The following is an 11,804-nucleotide window of genomic DNA, read 5'->3' on the forward strand; positions in this document are numbered from 1 at the left end:
TGTAATGCAGTTCACATTCAGAGGAAATAAGAGCGAGCCTTGGGGGGGAGGAAAATGACTTATAGCTGGTTGAGGGATGATTTATTTAAAGGGCACTTTTCGAGCCGAGTTCCACGCCAGATACTATGGACAGTCAGAAGTTCAGTCACGTACGGCAGCTGCTGGAGTGTTTTGTGCAGCTTGAGAGGGGGTATTAACAGGAAATAGAAATCCAAAATCATGAGCGTCTATCTCCCGCCGTCATCAGTGAAAGATGCTCGCACAATCTGTTGGGTAATGGGGGGATGTTTAAGCAGGTTATTACCATTAAAATCCAAATAGAAATAAAGAAGCAGACCTGATTGTAAAGTTAATGCAGCGTGGACCCATTTTACAGCCACTTTCAATCTCTCATAGATAAACCAGTAGATCACTTTAATTAGACAATGTGTTAATTGACTGCAGGTCCTGGGGTGTTATGTGTCAACATTAGTCTCCATCAATGACAACCTCCTCCAGGCACGACACCATTCACTCGGACCGAGAGTGAGACGTGATAGTGAGAATGATTGCGAGCGTGTGTATGTGTGTGCGTGCGACTTTGTGTCCGCCTGATACAAGCGAACAAGTATCTGTGACCCAGTGAAGACATATCAGTGCAGGGGAGGGACTGTGCCTGCCGAAGGAGGGCAGAGACAGAGAGAAAGAGAAAAAAGCAAATAGAGGGCACAGAGAGAGAAACACAGCGTGCGGTCTTTCGCTTTGCTGTGGTCTGACATTATAACGTGCTCATCGCCTGGCCGCTCTCCCCGGCTTGTCCGTGTTTGGGAAATGGCAAGGGACATCAATATTACAAGGTATCGCACTTGGCTCAGAAAAAAATGCGGATAAGGTCAAGACACACCGTGCCTCTGGGACTTGGAAGTCTCAAACTGAAAGGTTGATATTCCTTAAATCAATCCATAGGTGTTCAAACTGTGCAAGAGAAGTGGGAGGGAAGAGACACCGCACTGGTAGGTGTTCCCCCCGTGTTCTCTGAGCACCCCAGATGGGAAAAAGGCATTTAATAGAACAGAAATGAAACTAAATTAAATGTGACACTGGGGTGTACCCATGTAATTAACACACACATACTTACACACACACACTTCTCTCTACCTCACACTCACAGATAATGTTAGCACCCTTGTAGTGCCGAACAGGATCAGTGGCCAAGCGTATGATTATACTCAGCTCTCTGAAGTCGTAGCGAGGTGGCTTCCATCAGTGCCTCAGTCGCCGTGGCAATCATACAGGAAACATAATGAGGCCATTAGGTTTGGCGAATGCAGCCTTATAGCCTCTTGTCCGACCGGCTGGGTTTCTACTATGCACGTGCTCATAGCTTCAAAGCTTTTAGCAGCTTGATGTGATCCAAGATCGGCGTTGTGCTGCAGCAGCAGGTGCAATGCATCCTGATTGGATGGCTTCCTGAATGGCTTCTTTAATGTGGTGGCGTTTTCTGTGCGGAGCGTTAAGGAGAGTTTTAACATTATGTGACACTTTTAAGTGCATCCGGTGACCTTTAACAGGAGTTATAAAATGCAATCTCAAATTGTGCTGACCTAGTTAACTTCTGGAAAAAAAAGGACGGAGATGTTTTTTTTGTGTATGCAGCCATCAGGGTTAGATGTGTTTAATAGATGTATATTTTAGTGAGATATTCTGTGATTGTATTTTGATGCATTTTTCTGGTTACATTTCAAATTATGTTGTTGGCTGCACTGTCCTTCCCACACAAAACATTGTAAGCAACTGCTGCTTTTTTATGTTGCGATCTGCGCTACACATTACAGTAGCCAGAAATCAAATATGACCCTACCATACATTATGTGACTCATTCCTACACATGGAATTTGAAAGCTTCGGCACGAAACGTGTAAATTTTCAATGACATAACATGCTTTTAAAACAGCGCTGCATTAAGGTCAAGAGCGAGCCACAGCCCAGAACTGACTGTTGGGGGAACTGCAGCCAAGAGTTTAGCTCTTGAGGCCAGTCAAGATGGATTCTCCATTCATGTTTTTTGGCACGTGGCTTCTTGCTATGACATCATACTTCCAATCCAAAATTTGAAAAAATAAAATAAAAAAAAAACAAGGTATGAGACCCAAATTTGTAGGCTCTAATTAGAGGATAGTGGAGGGATCGAGGGATGAGGGAGATAAGGCCCGCCGCAAGGGTTACATTATTTATGACGTTCTTTTCCCTTCTTTCTTCCTCCGGAGCAGAGGGCCACCAGGGTAGAGGGAAAGGGAAGAACAGAAACAACTTTATTATGTATTACCATCAGTAATTTAGGCTGAGGGGTGAGATGGGTTGATGGAAAGTGAGTGGGAACAAGACCTGCCCCTACATCCTAAATCATACCCCCCGGCTGCACAAGGCTCTGTCCTTGTCGGTGGGTCTCTGAGCTCTTTCTACTCTCTGGCTGGTGCATTTAATGATCATCACATGCAAATAGCAGCCAGTCAGGTGGATGGAGTATTCCACAACATCATTTTTGCAGGTTGTAGGATTCTCTAAAAGCGGAATCATTTAATCGACTCCTGTTCGAAAGATGCCCTGCAAAAGCATGACTAATGCATTTGTCTGATCTTCAGCTTTAATAAGACACCCCACTTGAAAACAGATTTCTTATGCCCTAGTCAATTTTGGGATTTTGAGCTATTTTGCTTCCATACCATGTCTTCTTTTAGACTAGAGGAAGATATACAAAATATACATTTAGGTTTAAAAAGTGAATATTTTATTAGATAATGCACCATTTGCTTATTTAGACATAAGATGTCACAAAACTTGTGTAACTGTCATCATGTAAGTTAAACTGGGGATGTTTCATAGTGATACATATATTATCTAAAAAATTCACAGTCCATTTTTTTTTTATTTCTAAAATGCGTAGAATTTTACAAAAAAAAATTTAAAAGCCTTTTTCTAAGAATGAATATTTAAATAACATTTCATCCCTAAAAACATGGTGTTTTTTTTCTTTTTTTTTTGGGCTGCTGACAGTGTTTTCTGATTGATGGAGTTATAAAAAGAGATATCACAAATTCCCTCTGTAAAAACCGTTGACACTAAAATGACAGCAAAGTGAAACAGTCAATTTTCAACCTAGCTTTATCGAATATTCAGATTTTCAGATTTTTTTTTTTAATGTATGCAAATTATCATGTTGGATAAGATAAAGTCTTAGTTATCTGCATATGCAACCATAAAATTTCACTAATCTTGGATTACAAAAATAAGTTATCAACTGGTAAACTTTCATAGGTATATCTATTAGTTATATTTATTGTTCTGGAAGTGTATGCAAATTAGCATATATTTGATGAGATAATGTCTTATCAAATATATGTGAACATAAAGTCTTATTTTAAGTCATCAGCTGGGGACGTTTCATGGTAATGTTTGTTAGTTAATGTATAGAATTCTTAAATACATTTTAAAAGTCTCTATCTCAAAAAAGTTTTTTTCTCATACTCTGACCAAAAACTTTCAACTTAAGTAGCACTTACATACGTTATTGTTTCCTGTTTTATTCATAAGTATATCCTGAAGGTATTTAAAGAGGGCTTTGTTTATACATCATTAATGGCCTGATTTTTATAACATTGTATTCATAAAAACACAGCAAAAATTGCAAAAAAAAAAAAAAAAGCAAAAATTACAAAAAAGAAAACATTTTAATCTAATATGATAACAAAATGAAACAAGATTTTTTAGCCTGGCTTTAACCAGTTTTCAGATTCTTGCTCCTGAACTATATGCAAATTGGTGCATTTTTAATGAGATAATCGCTGATTTACACATATAACCATATAACCATAAAATTTCAGGAAACTTGTAATACAAAAAATAATCGTCTTAACGTAAGTCATCAACTGGTTAAGTTTCATGGTGAAATCTATTAGTTAAATTTTTTGCCCTTTTAACCCTTGGTGTCCACTCTTCAAAGTCTTATACATGCCTTGTGTTTTTTGTCTGCATGACATATTAACCTTCAAATATTGCTATTGAGAACCTGCGTGTGTTCCTGCGGTTCTAAGAGGGATCTGAGATACAGCTCTATTGATGGCTTGCCAGGTATGATTGACCTGTCTCTGCGCGAGTTCTCTTTACTATAAAACAAACTCATACTCGCCCATCTTTCCTCACTCCAAAGTGTGGCACTGACCACCTGAAAAGCTTACTCCCTATCCTGAGTCATCAACAAAATATGCCAAAATTTGTGGTCACAGATTTCTTAAAAAAAACAAACAAAAAAAAAACCATTATAGATGCTGCTTGGAGGAAATCTCAAGGTTCCCTTAGAAGAGATGAATGTTTCAAGATCACACTAAAAGAGGCACTGCCACGGCTATCCATTTTGTATTCAAGCTGTCAGTCACAATGCCATTATGCTCATGACTGCGGAGGGTGGGGGGATTACACGGCCTCAAAGATACTTCAGGAAAGAACTTGTCACTTTGCTGTGGGCATGCTTCATTGGAATTATGCCCATGAATATAATAAATGACAGTTAGTCTCAACACTGCTACTTCTACATTTTCAGTTAATATCTAAGGTTAAGGCTTCAGCATAACCTGCGTCAGCCCGAGGCAGAGACATGACGACACATACAGCGACAGACAGAGAGGGATAGAGGCAGGGCAGCGGGGGCAGAGACAGCTAGTTGGACAGGTACAGAGAGACAGTGAGAGTGCATTAGCCTTGTGTACACGCCTCAGAGGACACACCATTCCCCCCCAGGGAACCCACAGCAGCGTCAAGTCCTCCCAGAGGTAGTCACAGCACAAGACACGGCCGACCAATCTGGCTGAAATAAGACTGAGAGAAAGCCTCTAGACCAAAGAGGATGTGAATGTATGGCAGATTTCAGGGCAGTCAAGCAAACAGCAAACCAGTCAGCCAGCTGAGATTCATTTGCATTAATATTCTAGGCATTTAGTCCAGAAAGATTCAATGGTTGAGCAGACAGGAATGCGGTATCTTGGCTAAAAGTCAGTGGAATTCTTTAAACGGCTGCCACCCATCCAAAAAGTCTGTCAGGCACTCAAGATTGATCATTTTCCACCACAATCATGTGGTAACATCAACAAGTTCTCCTAAAACTACTGTAAATGACAAAAAAGGTTGCTTGTCATTACCTTACAATTCAGACCCACATGAGCCTTTTCTGATTTGGCACCTCTTTGGTTGCTGTTGTGTTCGGTTTGGGCAACAACAATTACGTGTCTAAGAATAGGGATCGCTTGTGGTTATGGTTCAAAGACTTGCTTGATCAAAGATGGCAGAAGATTGTGGTCATGGCGAAAAGAAGGCCATGTTGTTTGTGGTGAATAATCAAAGTCATGATCCAAAGGAGAACTAATTGGTTAAGATTAGACAGTGATTGTGGTCATGTGGTCGTGTTAAAAAAAGAACCACTTGATTGAGGTTAGGTCGGGACAACTGGCACTCTTAAGAGTGTCGGAAAATGCATGGGCAACAAGCTTCTCATAGAGCTAGTACAGTGGAATCAGTTATGGCCTTAAAAACAAAGAGGAGAAATGGTGTATTGATGATTAAGGCGAAGAATAGATTTTGGTAAAGTTAAAAAAAATCAATGTTTGACGATTGGTAGATTTTAAGTGATCATCTCTAACCTTAAAGGCACGCATTGCCGATTTCAACCAACTTTGTTTATAAAAGTGTCCAGATCTCCCTGCTCATATCTTAAATGTTCACTGTTTCTACATCTGTTGCTCAAACCACAGATTGCCTCTCATCTTTTTTTTTACGCCCACGACAAACACAGAGTATAAAAGCAGTTTAAGCGAAAGAAACTAACTCATCTCTCTCTCTCTCTCTCTCTCTCTCTCTCTCTCTCTCAAAACTCAGACAAAAGTCCAATCAAACGGTAAAACTAAGCAGTACTGATAAATATAAAACCAAGAGTATTTTACTATTTTGCTCATTTCTCATTATAATATGTCTTCAGAAACATATTTTAGTGCACTGGCTAGGCCACCATACTGTTTCCTTTATTGTAAAATGAAGGGCAAAAAAACTTAGATCAAACAGTAAAACTAGGGAATGCTTGTAAACTACAAACTAGATAATGTTGCTGTGTTAACTATTTACAACCTAAAATGTTTTCAGAAAAATATTTTTGGTACTGTTAAACTGAATTACGAGATTGTTTGTTACCAGTTGGTTGCCATATTGTTTCCTGTGTCAAAACTTGCACAACATCACCCACCAGTTATTGGGCTGGTGCAACGAAATGCATTCTGTTAGTTGTAGCTTCTACCTATAGAGCAAAAGGAAATGCCAAAGCAATTTTCCTCAGTCTTCTCTGGTCATATAGCACCAATTTCAAAAGTAGTTTTGTCTTTCTACTGCATAGAGAGCCGGGTTTTATTGAAAGACTACCTTTCCAGCAGGAAAATACTTCTTTAAAATAGCAGTGTCCTTCAGTGTCTGACTTTGACACTGGAAGCTGCTACTTGGTTTATGTTAGAGAACAACCATCATCACCGTTAAAAGAAATACTGGGTCAAGGTTATGGAATAAGCATTTTCATGTTTAAAAATGAACTGCAACGTTAAGTTTCAAGAAAAATGTGTTCAATGTTAAAAGAAACCACTGTTAATAGAAAACTGTGGTCTCCAGTTTTATTGTCAGATCCATCTGAAAAACCGACTTCCTTTCTAAGAGGTTCTGTGGTGCTCTAACAATGTCATGCTACTTTTGCATCATTATTTGCCAGAAGGCATCCCCTGTCAAAAAACCTTGACCATATGTTTTTTAAAAATGTTTGACATGATTATTTTTGGTATTTTTGATAGCTGACAGTGTTTAAACAGAAAAAAAATACAGGTTGTGCAACAAATGCCCCTTGTGGAAGAGAACCAGGGGTATTTTTGTTCTATATACAGTGCCTTGCGAAAGTATTCGGCCCCCTTGAACCTTGCAACCTTTCGCCACATTTCAGGCTTCAAACATAAAGATATCAAATTTAAATTTTTTGTCAAGAAACAACAACAAGTGGGACACAATCGTGAAGTGGAATGAAATTTATTGAGTAATTTAAACTTTTTTAACAAATAAAAAACTGAAAAGTGGGGCGTGCAATATTATTTGGCCCCCTTGCGTTAATACTTTGTAGCGCCACCTTTTGCTCCAATTACAGCTGCAAGTCGCTTGGGGTATGTTTCTATCAGTTTTGCACATCGAGAGACTGAAATTCTTGCCCATTCTTCCTTGCAAAACAGCTCGAGCTCAGTGAGGTTGGATGGAGAGCGTTTGTGAACAGCAGTCTTCAGCTCTTTCCACAGATTCTCGATTGGATTCAGGTCTGGACTTTGACTTGGCCATTCTAACACCTGGATACGTTTATTTGTGAACCATTCCATTGTAGATTTGGCTTTATGTTTTGGATCATTGTCCTGTTGGAAGATAAATCTCCGTCCCAGTCTCAGGTCTTGTGCAGACTCCAACAGGTTTTCTTCCAGAATGGTCCTGTATTTGGCTCCATCCATCTTCCCGTCAATTTTAACCATCTTCCCTGTCCCTGCTGAAGAAAAGCAGGCCCAAACCATGATGCTGCCACCACCATGTTTGACAGTGGGGATGGTGTGTTCAGGGTGATGAGCTGTATTGCTTTTACGCCAAACATATCGTTTTGCATTGTGGCCAAAAGTTCGATTTTGGTTTCATCTGACCAGAGCACCTTCTTCCACATGTTTGGTGTGTCTCCCAGGTGGCTTGTGGCAAACTTTAAACGAGACTTTTTATGGATATCTTTGAGAAATGGCTTTCTTCTTGCCACTCTTCCATAAAGGCCAGATTTGTGCAGTGTACGACTGATTGTTGTCCAATGGACAGACTCTCCTACCTCAGCTGTAGATCTCTGCAGTTCATCCAGAGTGATCATGGGCCTCTTGGCTGCATCTCTGATCAGTTTTCTCCTTGTTTGAGATGAAAGTTTGGAGGGACGGCCGGGTCTTGGTAGATTTGCAGTGGTCTGATACTCCTTCCATTTCAATATGATTGCTTGCACAGTGCTCCTTGAGATGTTTAAAGCTTGGGAAATCTTTTTGTATCCAAATCCGGCTTTAAACTTCTCCACAACAGTATCTCGGACCTGCCTGGTGTGTTCCTTGGTCTTTATGATGCTCTCTGCGCTTTAAACAGAACCCTGAGACTATCACAGAGCAGGTGCATTTATACGGAGACTTGATTACACACAGGTGGATTCTATTTATCATCATCAGTCATTTAGGACAACATTGGATCATTCAGAGATCCTCACTGAATTTCTGGAGTGAGTTTGCTGCATTGAAAGTAAAGGGGCGAATAATATTGCACGCCCCACTTTTCAGTTTTTTATTTGTTAAAAAAGTTTAAATTATCCAATAAATTTCGTTCCACTTCACGATTGTGTCCCACTTGTTGTTGATTCTTGACAAAAAATTAAAATTTTATTTCTTTATGTTTGAAGCCTGAAATGTGGTGAAAGGTTGAAAGGTTCAAGGGGGCCGAATACTTTCGCAAGGCACTGTAGGTCTTAACCATTAGACAAGTAGGGTGCCTCAGGTGGTTTGAGGTGTCTCACCAAACAACCATGGCTCTAGTGAGGACACTCTCTGACAGTCGGATGAAAAATGAAAAAGCCCACAATGCGTCCAATGGGCAGCAGGGTTAAGGCGCTGAACCGAGTTGGTCATCCATCCAACCAGCTCGTCATTGTGTTAGCCAGCCACTCACTCTCACTCTAACTTAACTACTGCTGCAGTTAAGTTAGAGGACTTCAAGCTCAATCTCCCTGTCCTACCATCCCATTCATCACCAGAACAAGCACCAACAGCCAATGAAGATTAAGTAGCAGATCTCCTCTCTTGAGCATGCTCTCGAGGGCCTGGCCTGATTTCTCTTCTTTTTACCACGAAAGAAGAAAAGACTTTGAAATAGAAGCCTCAGTCTTCAAGATAATTATTAAAGATTTAAAGCTGAGGGGCAGCGGCGCAAAATAACCTCCTCACCCTCTCCATCCAGCGCACGCTGATGCAGTCACACACATACACACACAAACATGTGCACACACAAACATGTTCCCCTCACAGTGCCTCAGTCTTCACTGCGGGATAAAAAAACAAGTTCATGCACCGTGTCATAATCAGCTCAGACAAGACTGAATATGTGGGATTTTTTTTTTTTCAGATGGAATAAAGCGAGAGGAATAGCCACAACAACAAATTAAGCTTGTGAAACCACAAAGAAGAGCCCATCGGCTCCCTGTGAGCTTACATGGTTGTGTAAATGACTTTGATTCATTTTGTCTCATTATTCTCTTCCTATGAGGGCCCTCTTGTGTAAGAGGGGCAGGATTTTCATCCATTTCGTATGCAGAATGGGCTGGAATGTGGTCAATGTCATATTGGGGACGAGAAAGGGCTGCCATTTACTGCTGCTGTAAAGATTTACACATGCTATGGCAGCAGGTTGCCCCTGTCTTTGACCTGTACGGTCATGTTGTGACACGCAGAGGACTGCGTGTTGTCGTTCTGCAGCCAGAGAGCAAAGGGAACCTGTTAAGATTCAAATCTTATTCATAACCATTTTCACAGACTCTCAAATTCAGCATCTAGTATTCTATAAGTATTTGGGGTTGTAGCCGGTTCAAAAATTGAAAAAATAAATGTTCTGAAATCTTGTAAGCTGATAAATTAAGTGATATTTTTTTTCAGTTTCTATATATAATGACAGTGCTGACACAATCTTACGATGCAGCGCAGGACGTATTCCATGAGTCCATGCCATTAGGCAACATTGTTTCAAGGAGGCACACATCTTCTGCTCAAATACTGAACGCTCCCTGTCTGTGGTAATGCATTCAGTGCTTACACTTTTTATCGACATTACAAAACCTGTATGGCACACTAATCTATTTTTTTCAAAAGGGTTCTAAACAGTCAATAAAGCTGGCTTAATTTGCTTTTTTTTTTTCTTTTTTTTTTTTAAAAAAAGATATTCAGTTCAGTCAAACCCCAAAATTCAGGGGAAACACAAGCTGTCACACAGAGCAGAAATTCATAATCTAAAGAATTTAAGGGCTTATTGAAGATTGAGCAATAATTTATGACTCCCTCCATCCCCAATCAATTAGTTTGGATGAAAAACCTTGCATCATTAGGGAGCAATGAATCATGCAGTAGCATATCTCAAATTCGGTGCAAATAAATCATAAATATACTTCCCAATAGTGCTATAAATCACGACAAACTACATATAATATTCAGAATCCCCTTTCGGAGCAGTGTAGGTGTAATGATTATGCCATAAAACAACAAAGGAAAGGCTTTTACAGAAAGGGAGTTTCGTGCGTAATTGCTTGGAGAGTCAAAGGTCGCGACCGAATACAATTCATAGTGGCTATCCAAGTCTGGCATTTGGGGAACAGTGTGCGTCGGTGCGCATCTGTAGCTTCCAGTGCACCTGTTAACAGTGAACCACAACTCAGCGGCACGACAGAGCACAAAGTCTCCGCTCTGTGCGTCACGGAGTGCTTTCACCCGGCTGCTCAAAAGTACCCCACTCTTCGTGTGAGATGTGAAGTCGTGAAAAGCAACAAAATATGCCGAGGGAGAAAAAAAAAACAAAACACGGTTACTTACGCTGCTGTTCTGCCCTGACCAGTACACCACCGCGTGGTTGTGCGCAGAGTCCCCCGTCAGAGAGAAAGTGCTGCTGGTGAGCTTGGGCTCATCCTGCCGGTTATTCCCTCTCCCTTCATCCCTGTTCCATCTGAACTCAGACCTGCCCAGCTTGTGTCCGTCAAACAACGAGCCCCGATCCTCCGGAGCGCCCGCATCCAAGCCGCTCCGCCCGTTCTCACCGAACTCGGCAAACTCAGGACCGCTTCTCTTCGCTCTCCGGAGCGCAGCATCCTCACCCTTCCCGGGCTCCTCAGCTTTATCACCGCCGCTGTGACTTTCTTCACTGGACCCTGGTGCATCTTCCTTTGCGCTAACTCCATCCAAATTGACATCTTGAGGGAACTGGGGGACATCCTCGGCAGAAACGCCTGTCTCACGGTCGTCGTCCACTCCAGTGTTTTGCTCGGTAACCCCGAGTTCCCTAAACTCTACTCGGATGTTTTTTAGGGTGTCCGGCTCCTCTGTCGGGTCAGTGCGCATCCCCAGCTGTAATTCCTCCAGGTGAAGTTGAACTGGCGACGTGCAAGATGCGCAAGTTATCTCCGCCTTGGCATTTTGTAGGGTATGAGCGGCTATCATCACCCAGATACCCAGAGATAAGTGCAAGCCTGGGCAGAAGCCAGCCCAAGTCTCCATCGCTGACAGAGATTTGGGGGGGTGAAGAACCGTTGGAGACCTTATCCGACACCTTAACTCCTTTCTCTCAGGTCGATATAGAATAACTGACGCCTCGATTGTCCGTCTGGTCGGTTGAGTGGGGAGAAAAGTGCTCTTCAGCGAAACTGTTCACGTCCAAGGATCTTTGGTCGGGAAAGCCACCACACAGGAGGGAGGAGCTGTATCGCAGCCAGCTGCCGAGTGTGCGCCCGGAAGAGACAGTTAGAGAGAGAGAGAGAGAGAGAGGGAGAGGGAGAGGGAGAGAGAGAGAGAGAGAGAGAGAGAGAGAGAGAGAGAGAGAGAGAGAGAGAGAGAGAGCTGTCCGTGGTGCTGAGTCTTCCCCAAATTTGGAGGTAGTTCAGATATTCGTAACGCAAAAGTCTAGTCTACATATTGATGTATAAAAAAGCATTACAAAATATA

The 11,804-nt window shown here is 41.6% G+C and overlaps 1 protein-coding gene across 1 annotated transcript in view; it reads right to left on the reverse strand.

Moving 5' to 3' along the window:
- Positions 1 to 11,596, reverse strand: part of sorcs3a (sortilin related VPS10 domain containing receptor 3a) — a 319,849-nt gene extending 308,253 nt beyond the window's left edge. Inside the window, exon 1 of the mRNA XM_042484973.2 lies at positions 10,683 to 11,596. Coding sequence (XP_042340907.1) covers positions 10,683 to 11,360 — 678 coding nt within the window. The 5' untranslated portion in view covers positions 11,361 to 11,596. The remainder of the gene's footprint in view (positions 1 to 10,682) is intronic.
- Positions 11,597 to 11,804: the final 208 nt, after the last annotated feature.

The sequence above is a fragment of the Plectropomus leopardus genome, chromosome 3 (assembly GCF_026936395.1).
Source record: "Plectropomus leopardus strain MGB_pleo_1.0 chromosome 3, ASM2693639v1, whole genome shotgun sequence".
Lineage (NCBI taxonomy): Eukaryota > Metazoa > Chordata > Actinopteri > Perciformes > Serranidae > Plectropomus > Plectropomus leopardus.